Source organism: Rhipicephalus sanguineus, chromosome 4, assembly GCF_013339695.2.
Source record: "Rhipicephalus sanguineus isolate Rsan-2018 chromosome 4, BIME_Rsan_1.4, whole genome shotgun sequence".
Classification (NCBI taxonomy): domain Eukaryota; kingdom Metazoa; phylum Arthropoda; class Arachnida; order Ixodida; family Ixodidae; genus Rhipicephalus; species Rhipicephalus sanguineus.
This window is the reverse complement of record NC_051179.1, coordinates 152,782,068-152,805,370: the sequence shown is the minus strand read 5'-3', so window position 1 is coordinate 152,805,370 and position 23,303 is coordinate 152,782,068. Positions and strand designations below refer to the sequence as shown.

The following is a 23,303-nucleotide window of genomic DNA, read 5'->3' as shown; positions in this document are numbered from 1 at the left end:
AGAGTCTATTTCTCACATCAACCGCTCGTAGTCACGTGACCTGAGCAGAAACGTCATGCGTGACGTCATAACACCGCTATACAATTTGGATGGAAGGCAGGCCAACACCTTAGAACATGTTTGTCTCGGGCACCCTAAAGGGCATTCTCGAGCATTGCCGCCTTCTGTAGTGACTGAGATATAACATGTAGCTGTCTGGTTCTTTCTTTCCTAAACAGAACTGCAAATTTCTCCCTTTCTTTCTCACGTGGTAAGCGTTCACGATCTTCTGGAATACTTCGTTACCTGAACAGCAGCGGATATCACAGACGACGTGTGTCTTACTGTGTGTATATATATATATATATATATATATATATATATATATATATATATATATATATATATATATATATATATATATATGCGAAAGTATATAGCGCTAAATGATTCCTGCTGGGAGATCCTGTACGTGTTTACAAATGGCGAGCCTCGCGACATTGTCGACCTCGAAGGGTCAAATCTTACCCGCCACGGTGGTCTAGTGGTTAAGGTGCTCTACTGCCGACCCGAAGGTCGGGAGATCGAATCCCGGCCGCGGCGGCCGCATTTTCGATGGAGGCGAAAATGCTTGAGGCCCGTGTAACATAGATTTAGGTGCACGTTAAAGAAGCCCAGGTGGTCGAAATTTCCGGAGCCCTCCACTATGACGTCCCTCATAATCAATCATATCGTGGTTTTGGGACGTTAAACCCCAACAATTATTATTATTAAGGGGTCAGATCTTGCGGAGTAGTTTCTGTTAATGCGCTTATCAAAGCCGACACGGTGAGTGAGGTCCCGTTGCTTGTGCACGTATAGCAAGCGTGTGCGGGAAAAAGAGGTTTGTTTACGCTGTGCGCTCTCCCATTAAGCTTCGCCAGCTGTTCCATAACTCATCGCTTCTCGGAAGAGGAGTCATCCGGAGGGCAGGGGCCTCGCCGGTCGAATTACGGGTCGTTCCCCAAAGCGGAGACAACGAAGAGAAAGAAACGCCCTCTCGATCATCGCGATTCTCTTCGCAGTGCATTACCGGCGTTGCTTGTTTGTTTTGTTATTCCTCCTCTCTGCGCACGTCTTCATGATTTCTATCGCTGGAAAAGGACTTGCACTGACATGGCGAGATTTTCTTTTTTTACTCATCGTATTGTCGTTGTAGTTTTTATTTATTTTGTTCTTTGTCGCGAATAGTAAACGTCTTTGTTCATTTCTAAAGTGACACCACATGTAGCCTGCTTAGACTACTATTTATAGTTTAATGTCAACAACGGTTTCTTCGTGCGCGGCGCTGATGCTGCCAGAAATACAACGCTCTGCTGTTGAGAGAGAGGGTGTTTGTGAAGCAACGCTTTTCAGCTTCGCGATCGAAGCTGGTGGCTGTCTTGCGTGGGAAAGAAACGAAAAGATATGTAAGAAAAACAGACAAAAAACAGTCTGGGGCGTTTTGCGTTTGATGTTCTGTGTCCTCGAACGCTGCAGAAGCGTCGAGCTGAAAGAGAGAGAGAGAAAGAAGAAGAGAGTCCCTGGCACCGCGCCGAAGCTATGGGGTATAGTGGTGCGTCCAAGCACTGGTCCGCAACTGGAGAAATTTTCCACTGACCGCCGCGCGCCTTCTTGTATTATACATAACACGTGCCAGCTGCGCACGCCTTGGCACTGCATTTCATGCCGCGCTGCCTGCAGCGTGAGCCTTCGCAATTACGCCAGATCGTTCTCGACGATGGCCTCTCCGAAGAGCGATGGAAATTGGGAAAAAAATAAAGGATATAAAATTACGCAGCTTCTCGCATTAGTTGCTGCGAATGGCTGTACGTACTGCACATTGCGACACCTTTTCCCCTATATTTGTTCGTTTGGGCCGAAGTGCCCTCCGTGTGGAAATATGCGCGGCGCGTTGTAGGTGCGCGCCTGTCATGCGCACCGCGCGGTCTCTCGTTTCTCGTCTCCCGATGTATTTGCGCTTTCTTTTCTTGCACGATTTAGGGCCGCGTTACGTGCCATTGCAGCAGCTGCGCGATTTGCCCTTCTCGAACCGTGCATTATTGTGCTAGGACTCGTCTCCTTGGATTCATTCCTCTCGCCCGTTGTGTCGATGTTCCGGTGCCGGCGGATCTGACTCGTCGTGCGGCTTAGCGGCTATGCTGCTAAGCTGGAGGATGCAAGTTCGATTCCCGGTCACTGGCGTCCCCCTTTTATTTTTCTGTCGTTATCACTTGGGGCCTAAACCTATCCTAGCCACTATGAGGGCTGCTTACAAAAGAAAAAAAAAAAAGAACTCGTGTAATTAGATTATAATAGAGAACCCTAGGTGGTCAAAATTAATCTGCAGTCCCTCTCCGCCCCTCACTATTGTGTGATTCATAATCGTATCGTGGTTTCGGCTCGTAAAACTCCCACGTTTTTCGGCACGTTAAACTAGAAGTTTTATTTATATATTTAGCTTTTTCTTTCGGCAGCGGCGCAGCGGCTACGTGCTAGGTATAAAGAAGCGAAAAGCCTCGTCGCGAAATTTGAGGCGTGGGGATTTTTGTGTGGGTGACCATCAACGTGGGAGTCAGTTAGATACGCCAGCCTGTGTACTTAGCGTGCTCTGCACGCATGGTTAGGAGAAGCGACCGAGTGGGCCTATTCCGCTGTCACGGTTACGGGGCGTTACAAGATAAGCGTTGCGGTTAACATTTACGAGTAACTGGCTGTTCAAAAAAAAAGAAAGACGAGGACGTATTATTGTACGGTATATAACATCTGTTTATCTTATCACGGGCGCGTGCCACTAAAACGCACTTACGTGCTCCTCATGCTTTGTATTCGTATAAGGCCGGCCAGGGCTGAGCGATGTTCCGTGCTGCGAACGCTTTCGGTATCAGATTTGAGTTCTTTTGTCCTTCTTGCCTCTGGTCTAAGCTGTTACACACACTGCTAGAGGCAGCGCGCTCGACTCTTAATAGCAGCTGCAGTTCTTGGCCGGCCGAGCAAGGGTGCGTTACGAATGGCACGGAACGTGCGTCGGAGGATGTGCACATTTATCATCTGCACACAGCGAGAACGAGATGTTCTTAGCCGCGCTATCGTCTTTATCGCGTGCACATGCGGCGTGCATGTGGACGAACAGATTGCGCGAAATTATACTGCCGAGCTTACGTGTGTATAGGCTCAGACGCAATTAGGACGGGCAGCGAAAGTACATTCGCGAACGAAGAGCGGCACGGCGTTGCACGTTCATAAAAACAGGCAAACAATCCTCCTTCTCCTCCTCATTTGCCTTCTCGTTCTCTGCGCATCTTCAAAGACGGACACTGGCGAAAGGCGGAGCCAGTCACGGCCGAAAAAGACTTGTGGGATTACGGTCTCAACCCTTTATAGGTAGAGGTAGGCCTTTTGGCTTGAACATATCCCAACGTCTTCCTATCTCTCGTGTGATCGCTCGCTGTAGCAATCAGGTGTTGCGGCAATCAGTGCAATAGTAAAAGACTGTTTTTCACAGCAAATACATGGTTGTTTGAAGGACTGACGTAACGGCAGTTGCGTGCCAGACAACGCGTCAAAGCCTTCCGAGATATAACACGCCGTGCTCAGCGCGACAGTGAAATAATAAAATAGTAAAACGTGAGGAACAAACACTAAACGTACATGATAAGCAACATAGTGCTGACTGTGAGTTTCATAGAGGCGTATTTAGAGTGAAGATTTTATTCATCTCCATTTAAGAAAATAATATAAATACGTGGTCAAAAGTAACAGAAACGTAGATGCCATTCAACTCGCCTGCTCGATATGTTTTGATGGCATACTTAGACCATTTGCAGCTCACGTTCTTCTTTCCTTTGTGTAGATTCGCTGGCCTACACAGCGGACCGCAACTCTATTACGTCTCAAATTTTGCCCATGCGTGCTGGCCTGAATCCTGCCATGTCAGGAGGGCCGGGTGGTGTGTGTTTGCGAGGGGGGGGGGTTAATTATCAGCTCAGAGAGCGACGGACGTCATTGTTCCGTTAGGTTACGTCCGTTCCGACGGATTAGGTGAACGGATTTCGAGTTGTCGTTCGCCATTGCCATTATGTATTCCTCGCTATAGGTCACCGACGTGGCAACGCATTACGTAAAATATTCGCATAGAGACGCCGAGCACAATGGCCAGGCCCCCACAGTGTCTAGCTGCAGTTGTCGTCACCGGGCATCGCTTGCGGCGAGCGCGTATTCGATTAAGCACAGCGATCCCTTTGTGCGGGGTTGGTGTTGCCGGCCAGGATATCTCCGGGGGTTCGCGCTAGCTCAGAGATGCGTTTACACGCGCGCGCGCACGTGATCCACGCGTGTTCTCCTTCTTCGGATTAGGCGTAGTGCACGGTGGGTGGGTATTGCGTTACCCAGCAGCACCGACGGAGCGCTATAGGTGTTTTTGTCTGACCCGCATAGCCGCTTTCGTTGTCGCTTTCTTTTTATATACCACATATCTCTCGAAGCAATCGCTCCTTCATCTCGTGGGTTGCGACAGGGAATGCGTCTTTTTCCGAACGCGCGCATGCAAATACTTTTTTTTTTTCGTAACCTCCGAGACGTGTCCGGAAATCGCACCCCTTGGCCGTCACAGCGTGGCTGGGAGCAAAATTTAGATTAGTTACTTAATCGCCGTCTTTTGTACGCACTTCGCCCGTTCGCCGTGGCTTGCCGTCCGATCCATGTCTCTGATATCCGTTCAGTCATATCGCTTTCTCTCGTTGGCCAACATAGCCCTCTGTCCAGGACTGTGTTCACGTTTTAGGAATGTTGTATATGCCGCTGTCCACTGAACTTTCAATCTATGCACCTTTTCAAGAGGTCATTATGGGTGCCCCCATAATCTCCTTTGGGCTGTGCAAAGCAAGATCATTACGGATGGTTTTACCGGCCGCGGTGGTCTGGTGGTTATGGGGCTCGACTGCCGTCCCGAAGGTCGCGGGATCGAGTCCCGGCCGCTGTTTCGATGGAGGCAGAACTATTGTGGCCGGTGTGCTTGGATTTAGGTGAGAACCCCAGGTGGTTGAAATTTCCGGATCCCTCCACTACGGCGTCTCTCATAATCGTATCGTGGTTTTGGGACGTGTAACCCCAACAGTTATCATTACTGATGCTCAAGCATTCCGTGTGAGAGGCACCTTCTTAACGAAAGCTTATTACGTATAGCTCACTGAAACCGTCACAGAAACAAGGTCGTTGCGCTGTACGCAAACTGATGCGCTCAAAACCCTCACGCACTCGTACACGTTTGCGCGGGCGCGCACAAGGGACTTGGGTGTATTTTAAGATGACCTGCGAGATAAACGTTTCCCCGCGTCCTCCGGACTCCGATCGCAGCATCCAGTGCCGTCGGAGCGGCCCGCTTCGCGTGCACGGCGGCAAACACAGGCATTACAGATGCATCTATATACGACGAAAACAACTTGGCGTGGACTTGAGCAGGAAAAAAAAAGAAAAAAAAATGCGAGTTGGTCCGTGATGACCGTTATACGCGGGTCACGGTTGGCAGGAGAAAGAGGCCTTCTCGCGAGGAAAGGGCCATTGTTGTCGTCGTCGTCGTCTTTTGCCTCTGCTGGGCGTGACGTGACGCGCGCACTCACGGCCGTGCGACGTGGACGACCGCGCGAGCTTGTCGCGCGCCGAAGGCGAAGGGTGCCTTTTGTGCGGCGGCGGTGCACGCTTTGGTGCGCTACGCTTTCGTTCGCGATCGGGCGTCTCTCTCGACGCCTTGTCATCTGCGCCTTCCGCGCTGTGTTTACGCGTGTTCTCATTGCGCGTCCTGCAGGCAGGGACGTGTCTCTCTGCGACGCTTCGTATAGGAAAGCCGCGAAATGCGGCCGCCTCTCTCTCTCGCTTGCCTTCCCCTGTTGCCTGCCCACCACTCTACGGCGGGCAATCGTTTACCGAGCACAGGGCTTCGGCGCATATACGAGGGCGAATGAGGAAGTGTTTGTCCCTAGTTTTATTAGCCAAAATAAGCTATATATATATATATATAGCTATTAAGAGAGAGGGTAGAATTTTATAGCGACCAGATTCGAAGCGCCGTGAAGCGGTTATCAAGCGCAACTGCTCATAGCAATCGTTATATATATATATATATATATATATATATATATATATATATATATATATATATATATATATATATATAGTAGAGAAGCCTTGGGACATGGTAAAGGGTTACCCTCTCCAGCGCCTTCTAGTGGGTCGTCCTCTTTGGTTGCTTGAAAAAGAACGCCGCTCGCGCAAGAGTTCGTGCCTTGCCGTGACTGTCGCCATTACTCATTGTCGTTCAGTGCTGTCTATTTAACAATATATATATATATATATATATATATATATATATATATATATATATATATATATATATATATATATATATATATATATATATATATATAACGATTGCTATGAGCGATTGCGCTTGAAAACCGCGTCACGGCGCTTCAAATCTGGTCGCTAAAAGTCATGTCTCCCCTCTCTCTGATAGCGCAAGTTTGCTTTCGTGGCGGTGCCGTACTTAATTTGTCCAACCATAGCAGCTCCGTCGTCGTGCAAGTAGTGTAAGTTTGCCTGTTTTGTTCTCGCACATTTTTGTAGTTCACAATACGAATGATGTAATACTGCACGCGAGATAGAAACACTGTCGTTCACAGTGTGTTGTGTTGGCATTTCACGCGTGTCGAGAGGCGGCAGTTTAGATAAAGCTCTGAATACTATGTCGAGAGCGCGTACACGAGATGGGTCTTTACCACGGCGCACTCTTCGGATCGATTGAGCTCTCGGGAGGCTCGGACGGCGTGAACCGATCTAGATTTTTTTTTTATTTTCCCTTTTTTTTTTTACTTTTCCCCCATCTCTTCTATCACCAGTTAACGAAACCGCGAGGCTAATGTGCGCCGGATCCCCTTGTCCCAGAAGAGAACAAGGAACTAGCATAAGTAAGAAAAGAAAGAGAGAAAGGAAAGAAACAAGTACTGCCGTGCTGTAAAGAGAACCCGTTTCGGAAGGAGGCGCGCGGTGGGGGGGCCAGCCTTTGTTGTCGTTTGCTCCTGCCTTTCCCGCTGTGCTCTAATGCATCCGCGTGATGCGGAGGCGCTTGTCACTCGCTAGAGGAGAGGCACGCTGTGCAAGCGGGCGCGCGCGGGGCGCCCGGGAGGATTGAGGTTCTCGGCGAAAGCGGTGATTTGCATGGCATTTTGCGGACGACGCTTGCATCCTTCTTCCTTCTCGCGCGCAGCACCACCACCTCGCCGGTCGTGCTTCTGCGCAAACAGGAGTGCCTGCCTTCCGTACCTTCTTCCCTCGTCGTCCATTCCTAGAGCCTCGGGGGCACGTAGTAGGGGCCCCTTCTTTTATTCTCGCTGACTGCGCGGAGTTTTGGAACCGCTAGCTTCTGCCTCACGCTCGCATCATTTGCCCGACGTCGGGCTGCCTGAACTTGCGGGCAACGGCGGAGCTCGTTTCTTTGTTTCTTACTCTGCCTCTTCTTTTCTCTTCCCTGCTATCGCGATGAAGACGAGGAAGAAATGTAGATGCAGACAAACGCGCTGCGCTGCTCATGTTTCTGGACCGAATGTAGTCCTGGCCCACATCTGGGCTTTGCGATTTGTGAACTGGCTTTGGCTCTTTGAGTGGCCGATTTCGCAGTGTGTCGTTGTTCCTTGCCTGTAGAGGCCTCGAGGAAATAGCCTGGCGCCCTCTATTATATAGGGACGCCGAATACGTGGAGGTTGTTGTGGGGGGCCCGACAGTGCGGTTTATAAACACACCTATGATCATCCAGCTTGTTCCATAAGAACATCGAACACGTCGTACATGGCGTGTGCTGCTGCGCTGACCTGTGGAGCACATTTAAAAGAAAGAGCTTCTTGCTCAGGTGTTTCACGGGAGCCGTTAAATGTACGCTCGTACGCTGAGTAGGCACTCAATGACAAGATTTTAACTGGTTTATTATGCCCGAGCGGTTTGAGAACCACCCTAAGCGATTTCTGTTATTTCGACGAGAACACCATCATCATAATTTAAAGTTTACTTCACAGTCTTCCTTCTTCTTCTTCTTCTTCATTAAGGTTCGCAACCCCCCTCCCTTCCTTCCTTCCCTCCCTCCCTCCCTCCCTCCCTCCCCCCCTCCCTCCCCGAAATAGGTTGATCTAGCTCGACGCTCTTAATGGAGAGGATTGGTTAGTCAGTAATTTCTAATTCGCTGTTACATATAACTTCGCATGCGTTCACCTTCCGTGACCACTCAGTGGCTATACGGCGATGAAATGGTGCTATCTGACAGCCGGGCAATTTCTAGATGGCAGCAGCATCCGTCGAGCGAAACCGAGTTTGCGCCTGTGCGCGTCGTCGTGTAGCTCTCCGTGCCTCGACGCCATTTATCCTGCGCCGGAAGCCCATTGTCTGCGGGCGAACTTGTCCGTAGCAGCAGCTGTAGCCAAAGGCGCGGTGGGCGCGCGCGCTCATCCAACCATCGCCTCGATGGCAACACCCCCGCTGCGCCCTCCTGCCGAGAAATTGCCGCACCTTGAACGCCTCGCATCGCTTCCTTCGCCAGTCTTCTTGGCCCAGCTCTGTCTCTCATTGTTGCCCACATTGGTTCGTCTTTCGTTGTTCTTTTTTTTTTTTTTTTTGCTGATACTGTCCTTGCATCGTCCCTTGAGCGGATTCGCGTGAGGGGCCGTCCGCATCTTGCCCGCGGCCTTCGTATCTGCCTGCCGGCGCCAGTGTAAGAGCCTCACGTCTGCACCTCCCAAATGCTCGCTCTCTGGCAGGCATACAGAATTGAACTGTGGGGTTCTACGTGTCAAAATCGATCATATGATTATGAATAGTCCCTGCCGTTGATTATATCGGTCCCTGCTTATGATCATATCATTCCCTGCCGGCGGCAAGTTATCTTTTCGTCCACTTTACTTTCTACACAGTTATATCCCAATTATTACAATTAACATCCCTTGTGCTTTCCTTCGCATTACTGTCTATTAGTTCTCATTAATATTGTGTCTAACAAAGAAAAAAACGAGCCCTTAAAAGTCACCTTCTTTACGAATAGTCCTCTGTGGGTGTAGGAACTCTGCGTTAGTTTTGACCCACCCAGGTTTCCTTAACGTTGGTATATCTGAAGCTAAGTGCAAAAATGCCCTTTCGAATTTTTCTCCCATCGAAAGAAACGTGGCCGTGACTTCAAGCTCGACAGCGCGGCGGGGGATACACGCACGTACCAAATTACGCGAAGCCCATAAAATTCTTTTTAATCATACGTCACTCGAAAAAGATGTTCAGCCCAACAGGACTGTTCTCGCTGTATTTCTATGCACTGCCGTCTTTTGGAATCTGCTGGAAGCTTTCTGGGAAAGGTTTCGACCTCTACGTTGCCTCCCTGAAGTTCAGTCAGGCTGTTATGTATTTGTCTTTTTTTTTTGCGAAGAGCGAGGCGCGCTCTGCCTCTGTATACATCCGGGTGTTCAAAATAGCTGGGAAAACGTGGCGGAGTCTGGTGAAGTTTTATGAGTGGCCTATACGGTAAATAACCTGGCATCTCTCTGACGCGATCGCCGGAGTACAGCGCCTGCGTTCTCTTCTGGACTGGTTTACGCCGCGCACGGATTCTGAAGCTGTGCTAAGCTTCCGGCTTATTACGCTTTACGTTTTTTACGCAGCCATGCCTTCACGTCTTTAGTGTATATAAATGTTCTTCGAAGTGACTCGTGAGAAAGCCTCGAGTGGTGAGGCGGTGTCGTGTTTGCTATAGTTCCATTCGCGGCACAGCGAGAATGACTGAGCGTGCGCGGTGTCGTGCTTATTCGGACTGAAGAAGACGAAGCACTCTTTGTTGTATTGGAGCGCTTCGCTTTGCGCTAACCGCACCCAAATAGAATGTAATCACAACCATGCCTAGCCACACGTAGGCTTGTTGACCGAGAAATAGAAAGCACTGTCCAATCAATGCGTTGTGCATCAGCCTTCTGCTTAGGAATGGTTACACTAGAATTACTGTATATGCTACCTTTAGGTAGCAGAGTTGCGCATCTGTTTTCCAACGCCGCTAGCAACCATGCATTGCGGAGAAGCTGACGCTCGGGCCAATTTTTGTATTTCTCGACGCCGCCGCTGCAGCTCACTCAATTAACGCTAGTCATCGAAAGCCAATGTTTATCGCCAGCCTTCGACACGCCAGACCACGGCTCTGCGCCAGACATGTTTATCGGCGACGCGGTAGGCATGTCGCCTGCAAAAATGGAGTGCGACTTCACCGCATAGCTGTGGTTGCTAACTCTGCTACCTAAAGGTAGCATATCCAGTGACTCTAGGTACGAGCGGCGCCACGTTGAGACGTGTCTCTCAGACTTTTAAGGCCCGAACACACGTACGCGTTGCAACGCGTACGTGTGTTCGGGCCTTCGTCGCGCCCTCTTCCTATGGGGAGAGAGGGCGCGTGGCTACGCGAAGCTGCGCGCCCTCCCTCTCCATAGGGAGAGGGCGCGAAGCCGCGTCAAAACGTCACGCGTTGACGCGCTGCAACGCGTACGTGTGTTCGGGCCTTTAGAAGACTGCTTGAGACGGCCGACGCGTTTCGCTTGCTGGCGCTTGCTTGTCCTGCCGAGTCTTTTCGTCCGTGGCCTCCGACATTGCGTGCGTGATCTCTGAGGCCACGCGCGAGGGCTTATAATGGCCGCTCTGTTTGCGATAGCCTCGTCAGCGTTGCCTCCTTTGTGCGAAACTGACTGAAGGCGAAGGCTGAAGAACTCTATACAGGGACGAAATCAGTCATGAGCCTGCCACTTTTGTATAGTCCCCTTATAACGAACTCGGTGCGCACGTACTTTCAGAGCGTTAAACCTGGTTAAACCTTACTCCTTTTTTTATCGGCTTCGAATGCAGCGGGGAAGTTTCTAGGCGGCTGTTGCGTCAAAATAAAGATCCCATCGGCTAGGAACACTGATGCACATTGTCACAGATCACACCACTTCCCACCCTAGATGCCGCTGTATAGCTCCCGTGTCGCGGGTCACCGATAAATTAGCGGAAATAAAAAAGAGAGAGACTTGTCCTCGTTTCCGTCCCTGTGTACCTTGTCGTTTTTTGTTTTATTTTGCGCAAATTTGTCTAAACCAGTTTCAACCATAAATCTTTTTAGAGTACTGATAGCGAGAATGGTGGCCGCCTAGACGGCTCACGGATTCCCGTGACGAGGGAACCAGTCGTGGAAAGATAGCCATTTGCCCTATAGTAAAGATGTTACAAAATATGGGCCGAAGACGCCTGCCTGGGCCCGCATGTGGAGCGTTTTGCCGTATAGGTGTCAACGGGCAGCTGGCTAGCACATGAAAACGAAATCAGGCACGTGAGTGTCAGTAGTCGAGCGCAATCGTATCAGAGCCACGAAGGCTTTCTCGCCATCCACAGTGCACGGCGTTGGGCGAGTGTATCGCGTCTCGTGAGAGCGTTCGACGGGTACTTTTAGGGAAGTTTGGGCAAAAAAGAGGGGGCGACGGGAACATTCTGTCCTCAAAGTGCGACGACGTCTTCGTTATCACCATCCCTGCGCTGTGTGCGCACACAATGTCCACCTGATAGCCTGCTGCCCAGCTCCTCACTTTTTTTTTTTTCTTCCTTATGTTTCATCTCTTCGTCGTCGCAGCTTGCCGCGCGATCGGCGTGTTTTTTTTTGCCATGGTGTCCGATTTCTCGCATAATGCGCCTCGGTCGGCCATTCCCCGTAGTAACGAGAACTTCGCGAACTGCATGGTGTTTTTCTTTGCTTTTGTGTTGCTTGGCGCTCCTCTGTTCTTGCTTGCTGTGTGGACGCGTCGGTTTCGCGTTTCGCGCTCGACGTTTGCCGTCACGCAGCCTTTCGTTGCGCCGTCGCCGCGTTATCACGTTGCTCAACTTTTCCCGCGCGCGGCCGATCGGTTGTAAGCGTCACAAGGCGTTCGACGTCGTTTGCCTCGGGTTCTTCTTCGCTGCGAGTAACGATCTCTCTCTTCGCGCATTGTGACGTCATCGCTTTTTTTTTTTTTTTGGCCTTGTCGCTACGTCAATTTAACGCAAGTAAAACAGACACAAAAGAACAATGCCGGCAAACTTCTTCTTTCGCGGCGAAAGCGAGCGCGGCTGTTTGAATTCGCTCTGAATTTATTATCGATTTAGTAACGGTTCCGTTCGGTTATGCCGACAGTGTCACCCCTAATTGCTTTTGAATGCAGCCGCTGGAACGCTTGACAACCGTTCTGCTCGCCTTTAGATGACGCGAATAGACTTTCGTGTGCACTCTCATCCCGTATTGATGCAATAGGCGCGCATTTGCGCAATCCGTAACTCTTGGAATGAGGCCATTGTTTGAGATGTGGCAATGCTGCAGGGCGAGTTTTGATATAACTAACTGCATTTGCTCAACGCGGGAACGACACTGACCTTCCCGGCAACCTTAGTCTCTGATACTGGTTCTGTGGGAGCTCGCAAGGTGGAGTAGTATTCCTCATCTGCAAAAATTTTTGATTAACCGTTTGTATTGGGAAGCCAGAAGTGAATCCGCTCGCTGCTTGGTTAGCCGAGAGAAGGTGTAGTGCGACCTCGGAAACGCGTTGGTTCCATCAGAAGTTTATCCAGATTTCGATTTCGGGGGGGTTACCAGAACTGGAGTGGGAGTGCGTATTTGTATAGGGGAGCGGGTTCTTTGTTGTGCAATGATCTTTAAGGCGCGAGACAGACTGTACGATTTTCCATGCGATGTGCAGGCCGACGCGGCGGTGGGGAAGAGGGAATGGTGGCTGTCCGATGCTATGAAAGGTCACCATTCCGGTGTCCCCACCGCCGTGTCGGACGTCGCATCGCATGGAAAACCGTACCGTCTGTCTCGCCCTTTAGAAGGGTGTCGGTATCCTTCTTCGGGGGTGGGGGGGGGGGGTGTAATCGAATCCCGTGCCAGGGCGAATTTTTGGTCAGCTTACGTCCTTCTTTTTCATCCCCCCCTTCTTTTTTTTTAAGCGGGTGGACAGCAATTTCGCCCGATGTGGCCTTAGCACATGCGGTTAAAATCGCTGTCTCCAAATGAAGCATGCTGTCGGGTCCGACCATTTCGCGCGACGAAGAGGTTCGTGGTTCGGCACCCTATATACGCCTAACGGGGCTTCACGCCAGTCCGGGTATAAATCGGCCGTAGACATCGCTTTGTTTCGCCATCGCGGTACTGTTTCTCTCCGTTACCACGTTTTCTTGTCGCCCACAGCCTTTGGCAAAACCTGACAACTCGCTCGGCCTTTTACTTTCACTCGCCGCGGACATTTCTGGCATCGCATTCGTCACCCTGACGCGCATGCCAGCTTGTCGTGCAGGGCTGTGAGGTATAGCTGCGTGCAGTGTGTCAGACTTGAGGCGAGTATATAACTGTGGAAAGGGAGGGGCCCCGCGAGAGCACTGTGTTCTTCTTCTTCGTGGAAGAAGAGGCATGCCCCCGCCGTTGCGCCACTCCAGGAAGGCGCCAGGCCGCCGTCCCACGGCCAGCAGCCACGGAGACCCGGACGCGGCTGGCTGGGCCGCCGATTGGCCCAGTCTGCACGGCGCCGCCACCGCGCGCAGGGGACCCCGCCGAGGTCGCCGGGGACGTCAAGGGCGCCTCCGCCGGTGCTCTTCTCGTCTTGTAGCTTCCGTCTTTGCTTTGTTTTGCGGTCGGGCACCGCGGTTCGCCCTGCGGCCCCTTCTCCGAACAGCTGGGCGAGAGGTGGCCGAAGGGAGAAAGGTTTGGTGGCCCGTGCCCCACTTTGTTTTTGTTTTGTTTTGTTTTTTATTTCTCTCCCTTGCATCGTCGACGAGGAAGATGGCGTCTCTCTCTCTGTCTCAAGCCCCACCCAGGGCATTTATTTGTGGCCCGCGGTACTGCAGTTAGTGCTGCACGCCCGTGTTGCACCCCGCTGGGGCAACTTGGAAATCGGCCGCTGCGCCAACGGGTGAAGTTGAGGATGACTCTATTTTTACCTCTCTCGATGATGCGACCGCTGTCCGGGATTTCATCATATCGCCTAGGAACGTCGAGGTCACGGGGTAACAAAGGGTTGCTACGCGTAAATCCCGCAAACGTGCTCCTGCGTGCATCTCGTTAGGCTCGTTAACGTGCAATCTCGTTAACTAACTCGATGTGACTGACTTCGCGCTCGTCGAAGCGCTAGCAGCTCATGCCGCCACCACTGGCAACCATGGCAACCATTCCTTCCCTTCGTACGTACACGGCCGTAAGCATCAACGGGGCTGCGAGCGTGATGCCGGCTCTTGTGTGTATTTTTTCAGTTACGTACGTAAAAACAACTCGCAAAATATCGCCTGTCCACCGTCTTCACGTTGCTGAAGTGTTCCCTTTTCAACCGAATTCCGCGCCGTAAGTGCTTTTCAAGGCGCCAGTGATGACATTTGCGCCGTGCTTGTACGCTGCAGCACGTCTCCGTGTTAGACCACCAATAAGTTGTCATGATATGTGGATTTCTGCTTTTTATGACACTTCGTTGCTGTCATTGGGAGCGAAATACATATCGTGCGCATGCGCAAATGCGCTATACACATAGTTTGTTTTTAGGAGCGGCAAAGGCGTTGCGCTGCCAAGCGTCGAGGACGCTAGTTTGATTGCCATCCACGGCGGCCGCGTGTCGTTGTGGGCGATGTACAGAGACACGTGTACACCAGTGGCGATGTGGGCGAATATATGCAGACGTGTACTCCAATGACGCAGCCATACTTGTTGTTCGGGGTGTCCAACCCCCTCCCCCCAGGCCTTCAAATTTTACGTTTTGTATGTTTGCGCATACACACACGTGCTCGAACGTATACAGCGAAGCGGAACACACACACGCACACTATATATATATATATATATATATATATATATATATATATATATATATATATATATATATATATAACACACACACACACACACACAGGTTATATATATATATATATATAACCTGTGTGTGTGTGTGTGTGTGTGTGTGTGTGTTATGAAACATAATATGGAAGTGGAACACCGCACTTGCACAAGTACGGCACGTACAGTTACTATTTATTATTGTATAATCATGCATAGTTGTTATAAAGGTCTGCAGTGAGTGTTTGGTTATGCGTTTTCTACAAGTGTTTGCGTTTCTTTCTCTTTGCAGTACTGCAATGGAGGAGACTTGGCCGAGTATCTCTTGGGTGAGTTGTTCTTAATTTCGTAGTTGTATTTGTTTTAACCGTTGGCTAGAATACGTAAGCAGCGGGTCTGAAGCTAGCAGGAAAAGTACCAAGTTACGCATTGTGGTCAGCCACAGTTTGGAGCCCACAGCGGTAAAGAGACATTCAATTATTCTTCCGGCGCGGCGGTTTAGCCACGTACATTTAATTGATACATATATGTACGTTGTAGTCGTTAAAACACACGCATGATATTTCTTTCTTTCTTTAGCGATTAAATTACATGGCATGTATCTCCTGCGGCCAGTGTGTTTCTGACCTCGAATGCATCAGCTGATTGATGGCTGTGTGAACCCTTATAAAAGCATAGTCGCACAATGTCTGCTTGTGCGCTCTAAATCGCACTCGATTGCATTATAGATAACGAAGCCAGTGGTCGTTTATTTGAACTGCACGTCATTCATTTGAGAGACATCTCATGATTGCCTCCTTTGAGCCACATGTGCTGCTGCTTTCGGCAGGGTTCTCATTTTGAACGTCTCACTGTTGGACATCTCTAAAACCTGTCTTCGATTCATACCTGCTCGAAGGGCGTTTCCTCCCGAAAGTTACGCGACAGTGCGCATTTCACTTTGTGATTGCGTGCGAGCTGGTCTTGTTCTGCTCGGGCACAATTAATTCTACACACCCGGAAGTTTCAATTGGAGCTTGACAGTTAGATGTTGGCCCTGTGGCCGTATATTGTGCTCGCCTTCGGTTTACAAAACCGTCACAAGTTCGTTGTGCCTGAAGAAGTAATTATGTGTTCGTGAATAACCGTAGTTGTACTCACGGTTCTTCATTGGGGGGGGATAGTGTCTTACCGCAGACATACCCCCCCCCCCCCTTCCGATGGTCGAGTCTGAAAGGAAAAACCTCGCAATGGATGTGAAAATGCAAGTGAAGCGACGACTCCCGCTTTCGAGGGCTAAATGTAGTACACAGTTCCTGGAATGCAGCAGCATCAGTGGCCCTCGGCCGCCATTATCGTCAAATGCCTGCGTAGCCATAACCCTGCACATTAATCAGTGACGCGCATGTTAGACTGAGCAAACTGCGCAGCGGACGGGACACAAAGAAGGAACGAAATGGACAGCTCCTTCTTTGTGTCTCGTCTGCCGCCCAGTTTCGACGCTCTTCTTGTAGTCCGTGTTTACTACCGCGCAGTTACATACGTCGATCATGAATCACCAACTCGCCCAATCGTCCACCTTGCTTGTGAAAAGATATAGGGGCAGACTGGGCGCCTGCCTGAGGTGATTAAAGGACCACCATCCGTGCGCATGCCTATGTGGATAACACTTGTTATTAAAGCTGCGCGAAAAAGGTACGGCTACGCACGGTGAGGGATAGCGGCATCTTTTTCCTATAGGCGAGCCCTTGCTTTCAGAAAATTCTCGTTCGTTTTTCAGTGCGCAAGAAAGGCAGATGTTTGATGCGGGAGTAGCCTTAATTTTTCTGTTTTTTAGAATTTTACATATTTCGCTTGATTTCGAAAGAAACCCACGTCTCATAAGTGCATGACGAAACAGCCGGCGAAAAAGTGCTTTTTCCTCGTAATCTCATGACTGAATGCGCGCCGTTTATGCACGCGCCGTCTGGTCTAACTGGATGAAATTTGCATGTTATCGCTCCCTCGCCGGGCGCTTTGAAAGTTTGTGAGCAGCAACGCCAGGTCTCGTTCGTTTTTGTTTTGTTTCGTTTTGTTGAGATGTTATACTACATTTATTTGCCGCTTACATTCTATAATGCAGCACGTTTTCTTTCATTGTTCTGTACTTCATATTGTTAGGCCGCTCCCCGCTACAATGCCTCGGCGATTGAGGGTATTGAAAATAAATAAATAAATAAATAAATAAATAAATAAATAAATAAATAAATAGGATTCTAAGAAAGTTATTGACTCGGCGTCATGATTACCCTTTCCATTGCGTATAGTTCGGTGAGGGAAGGGGAAAACATCTGCGTAAGTGACATTGAGCGATGAGGACGGACATTGAAATTACGTCATGAAACTAGCCTGCCTCCGAGACCGTGGTCTTCCGTCAAGAGAACGCACCCTCGGGGCCTTAGCTGCATGAGCGGTTGCTCGTTGCACGCTAACTGCTAACACAGCGCTGGCTATGCGCGCGCGCATTCTGGGCACATGCCGCGGGCCATACCGCTGGGGGCCTTGTCTTAATCGACGCGTCGAGCCACGGTGTACTGTATTACTACCTTGCCAGAAAGCCTTTTTTTTTCCAAGAAACGCGGCGTATCGGTGCCAATGCACTTTCTCCCTGAACCGCGCAGTCACGGCCGTCCCGCAGTACAGGCGCTGCTGCCTATCTCGGCTATCATAATTGTTGACACGCGGGCGTGCTGCATTATATGCTATACGCCACGCTGGCGTAACGCCGCGCTGTCTGGCCGCACCGCCGTCCTGTTGGCGGTGATCAGCTGTGAATCAGGCGACGGCCATTTACAACGGGACCCCAGGGGGAGTGGTGCGAATAGAAAAAAAAAAACGGGTTTCTCGCGCAACGCGTCTGCGTCGCGTTGTGTTATTTTTCGCGTTTTCGCGCATTGCCTGCGCGCTGGCGACTGTAGTAGTCTTGTGTTTGGGGGACACGGAGTTTAGCGAGTCTCGCTTGCTTGCTTCATCGGCGAGAGGTCTGTCCGGCCGCCGAGGTCTCGCGGCTCGTGTACAGCTGGTGTCGCCTTTCGTTCTTTCTTTTTTTTTTAAACGCTACGTTTATTCCCGCCTCGACTCTCCGCGGGCTCGTTTTGTCGTCCTTGGATGGGGCCCTCGCCGATCGCTGTCTACTGCCGCGGTTCGCAATTAATTTGTAGTTTTTGGATTGCTGCACCTGGAATGGGCCGAGAGGTGCGAATTGTTTGCATGGGACAAGTTTCGTGCTGCACGAATAAATTAAATTTGATTAGTGAGTGCGTCCATCCTGACGGGACGTGTGAGTGCTGGTTCACATTGGGTACACACTTTATCATTGTAAAACGAAACGGCTTCAGGGAAATTGAAAATTGTTTTGAGTCAAGAGCTTCAATTCTTTAAAGGGACACTAAAGTGAAACAGTGAGTCAATCTAGATCTGATCAGTTATCCTCTGAGAACTATATATATTGTCATTAATTTCGCCATCATAGATTTAACAATAGAAAGAAAATGGCAGCCGCTAGTTCATGTCTAAATTACGCGCCAAAGTTTCTGCGCCTGAACGTTGGCGTGACGTCATGGATTTCACAGTTGTTTTTTCGCGTTTTGGCCCTATGGCTCAACAAAATGAGCTCAAATTCGGTATGTAAGTCTCTGGCCCCCTCGTAAGTGCACTTCATTTCTCGCGATTAGAAACTATGCGGGCCACAGTAGATACTCTCAATGTTTAATGACATTGGTACGGGAACTTTGGGGTGGTGTCGCCACCTGCATTTTCATTTTGCATGTTTTTCCCACTTACCAAGCATCTTCTCGCAGCAAGCATTGTGCTTGCGGCATTGTCAAAGGGCACTTTACTGGTATGAGAAAAATTGCTTCTCTCTTTAGTGTCCCTGTAATGAACAATTGAAGAGAAGTGGGAGGGGAGGGGGCAGAAAGAAAAAAGATAATAAGCACTCCACTGATGCCACAGACAGCGAAGTTGGTTTAGTGGTGGTACTGGTGCGTTGTCTCATTTACAAATGGGTATTGGTGTTTGGAGGCCATGCAAAGAAGTTCACTGACTTGGGCTTAAGAAAGGAGCGCATGTGAGGATGCCTGGAGGGCAGTTGAACGGCTCTGGAATGAGCCCGTGCTGCGAGCCGGAAGGCAGTCGTTTGCTACATTTTGCCTGGGTCTTTATCATTCTCTCTCTCGTCTCGTTTCTCTGCCGTTCGCCTGTAATTGTGTCCGGGGAAAGTTCTGCAACAGCCAGGTTTAGCTTGCTGCCAACTCGTTTTACTCGTATGCCCTACTGTCGCAGTTGTTAATTGTAAAGGCATTGGGACGACACTGTGGTTATTAAATACCTGGACACTGGGAGTTGGTTATAATGTAATGTAATTTAATTCTTGTGTTTTACGTGCCAGAACTACGATATGATTAGAAGCAACACCTTTTGGGGATGACTCTGCATCATTGCATTTCGCGTCCATCGAAGTGTGGCCACCGGGGGTGGGCATCGAACCTGCTCCCTCGTGCTTAGCAACGCAATGCCATTGCTGCTAAGCTGTCATGCCGGGTCCAGAGTAGGCGCTTTGGCTTCTCGGGAATGTTACGTTCTCACGTATTGTTCCTAGAAATCAGAAGTTGGGGGGTGTGGGGCTTGGACCACATTTCATACATACCTTAACCTTAAAGGACCCCTGACACCGAATTTGGAAACTCGAGATGCTTGTGTTGTTTGATAGTCCTGCATGCGGGGGCACTTCTGACCGATTATGAGTGACGAGCGTTGCCTTTAAGATATTTTAATTTGGTTTTAAAGTAAGCCTGAGTGCTCATCTGAATTTTGAACTCCTATCAACATAACCACTAGTATGACGTAGACGTAGGCCCCTTGTGACGTTGCAGAGGTAAAGCAAGTGTTGTCGACGTCACAGACAGAAATATGCGCGGTGCATGCACTGTGGTATATTGCGAAGCATGTTTGCTCTCCCACCTTCTCCTTCTTCGGTACGTGTCGGCAGGCAGCGTGAGCTCTCCGTGTGTGTGTTCTCCAACTGGCAGTTCAACAAGCGCGTGGCTGACATCACCCAATACTGAGCGCATGTCATCACGCGTGCCCCGAGGCGCGACCGCCGCGGCGCGGCGCTAGTTTCTTATCCTCTTTCGGCGCGCGTTTTGAACCTACACTAAAAATGACCATAATTAACGCTGCCAGGATTAATTAGACATCACGTTGGAGCATTTACGGTGTCATTCCGTGGTTACAAGACATAGACCTACTTATTACAACATAAATGTCACAAACAAGAAATCGGCTGTCAGGGGCCCTTTAACGGCTAAGGACATTGTTCATTTTTCTTCAGGCTCATGATGTGTCTGCACATGCTTCTTTTTTTTTCTTGTGGCCTGCGATGACTAATACACCACGCAGTTTCACTAAAAGCTCGTTCCCATATGCTTGAAAATCGGCAGCCTCACTATGTACAGGGAGGGAGTTCGGTTTAATTGCAGGGAACCGCAATACTAGCCTATACCATACTAGAAGCTCCATAGGAGCTTTACTTGCATTGAGCCTTTCATTTTTCTGTAATATGACACTGAGTAAAACTGACTACAAGTGGCTCAACCAATGTCTACTTGGGTATGCCAAGTTTTAGAGGTTGCATATTTGTTCGACACATTTTGTGGCAGGGTAAAACAACAGTTCTATTCCAGCGCTTTAAATGTTACTTTCCACACTCTGCACGTTATCACTGAGATCGGCCAGCTGCGAGCCGTGGCTAACAAAGGGGTGCAATGGAGTGAGGGGAACCATTACATTATTTTTTATTTCCTTGTTTGTTTTTTACACACTACAGTCCTACTAGAGCTATTGCAAGATCTGTAATGGCTTTATTCGGATCAGCGAGTTTCCGAGCAAATGATTTTTACATCTTTAAAATTGCACCATGATGCAGTCGTTGACATATCCTCAAGCCTACATTTAGTATACTGTGCACATATCGACGTGGCTTCAGATATCTTTTTCTGAATTTTATTTTATTTTTTTATTCTCAGCATTGAATGCTTAGTGGCCACATAGCATGCATGCCTAGCAGTGTGATCGAATAGCGCTGCGACTGAGTCGGGACAGACGTAGATGGGACCGTCATCCCTTCGGTTTCTGCATGCCCTGTACTTGTCGTAGGTCTATTCGGTTAAGGGGCTGCCACCTGCTTTGATGCTATGGGTACGTTTTGCCAAAATTAATGTATCAAATGTTGCGATATTCTGCAATATAGTATGATGTGATTGTTCTTACACAATTGGGAATTTCTGCCCCGCTTTCTTTTTCTCCCCCACTAACTGCAGAGAAAGGCACGCTGAGTGAGACTACCATCCGCCTTTTCCTGAGGCAAATTGGTGAGTTGTGCTGGAGGCCGTTACCTTGCCTCACCATTACGGTCTTCCTATGTTAACAGTATTAGAACAGCTGCATCTCTGCACTTTGCTTTGGTGTCGGTGAATGCAGTGGATAGTTCATGAACGGATTAACAGCTTGCACAAGGATTATTAGCCTATGTGGTTGACCCGGAACAATGCACAGAACCAGTTAAACAAAGCAATAGTTGTCACTGATGTCCTGTACCGGGACACATATTTGCATATTACACTCGTCAGCTATACTTTAGGCTACATTGCGTATGTTCTGCTCCATAATATTGTAGGTTTCCTTGGCATCAAAATTGCATCAGGAACAGCCAGGGACCACCAACAGCCGGGATTTCTTGCCTTTATTCAGAAGTGTTGTTTTTGTTTCAGACACATAAAGTGATTCGGCGTCTATTTATTATTCCTCGAAATCTTTTTGGAAGATCGGTTCCTGTTGCACTGCATGAAACGCTGTAGTGAGCTGTTAGTTAACCTGAATTCTTAGAGGGGTATAATCCGACTCATGCATGCGTGAATTAGGCATCGTATCTGTGCTGCTTGCTTATTTCCTTGCATTTTGGCTAGAGTGTCTGGTTATTTTTTGTCATGCTAAGTGAGTTGATTGTACTCGACCAGGAACATGTCATTTGTGACTAAGTTTTTACTATTCTGTGGCATTCGTGCTCTCTTAATATTGGGAGCTCTGACGAGCGAGAGGTCAAGAAGTAGGCATCGGTTAAGAGTTGTGTAAATAAATGTTCTCCTCTCCCTTGACACTCACGTAATGGGGAGGCATTGCTTATTTCAAGTAAACCTGAGCATGTGTTAATGTCTGAAACATATTTGGCTGGTGGCATTTAATGTGTATGGTGCACACTGCCAAAGCTGCACGATACGGGAAAGACTTCATTTAATTTCATTTCCTTTATTTATACCCTCGAGGCCCAAGGTTTGGAGGGGGACTGGTACTCCAACTTAGGCATGACAATTTTTACTCAAAGAAATTTGAGTGCTTTGTTTATGTACCTTGTGTCCTGTCTATGCCTCCTTTTTCTTTTTTTTTGCCATGTGGCTTCATGGTGCCCTTACCTTTTGCAAGCCAAGTCTCATTAAGCTGTGCCAATTAGTGTGGATATGTGTGCTGACCATGCACTGACCCACACCGTTGCAGCTGGTGCCATGCGAGCGCTCAACGCCAAGGGCATCGTGCACCGAGACCTGAAGCCGCAGAACATCCTGCTCTGTCACGGGCCACGGCCCAAGCCGGCACCGGCGGACATCACGCTCAAGATCGCAGACTTCGGCTTTGCGCGGTTTCTCCAGGACGGCGTCATGGCGGCCACGCTGTGCGGCTCGCCTATGTACATGGCGCCCGAGGTGATCATGTCCCTCCAGTACGATGCCAAGGCCGACCTCTGGAGCATCGGCACCATTGTGTTCCAGTGTCTCACAGGCACTGCACCGTTCAAGGTACGGACCATCTCCTGCACGCACATTGCAGGCATCCACGGATGCTGCAATGGACTCACAAGTGCTCGCTTATTTTCACACTCTTGGTGGCAACATAACCCTTTGATGTGCTTCGTACACATTTGTGCGCACAACTTGTTTTTGCAAGTTGTGTTGCATAGAGGCTAAGAAAGGACAAGATTTTGGGTGAATTGAACCTCCTGCACAATTAAGATGTCTTGAGTTAACTTCATATTGCAGCGTACTGTTGTATATGAATACCATGTTTGACGAGTCACTCGATGTGCCGCTTTCAGTGAGTTAGGTCAGAAGTGTAATTTTTCTTTACTCGAAATGAATATAACTGAAAACGAAATCGCACCATATTTCTAGCCTAAGATTTGAGTCTGGTTATGCAAGAATGGAACATCAACGGCTTCAGTATAAGTAGACATTTAATTACAATTTAATTACTATGCATTACTGAAAAACACAAAAAAATCAATGTTTTATTAAATTATTTGTGTTGGAATAGCATATTGAGTGCCTTGAAATAATGCTGTGTAAATTTTGCACGT

At 49.1% G+C, this 23,303-nt stretch overlaps 1 protein-coding gene across 1 annotated transcript in view; it reads left to right on the top strand.

The window, feature by feature from the left end:
* LOC119390812 (serine/threonine-protein kinase unc-51-like) overlaps window positions 1-23,303 on the top strand; it is a 155,908-nt gene that overhangs the window by 108,190 nt on the left and 24,415 nt on the right. The window contains 3 exon segments of the mRNA XM_049415386.1: window positions 15,171-15,207; window positions 21,217-21,267; window positions 22,448-22,746. Coding sequence (XP_049271343.1) covers window positions 15,171-15,207; window positions 21,217-21,267; window positions 22,448-22,746 — 387 coding nt within the window.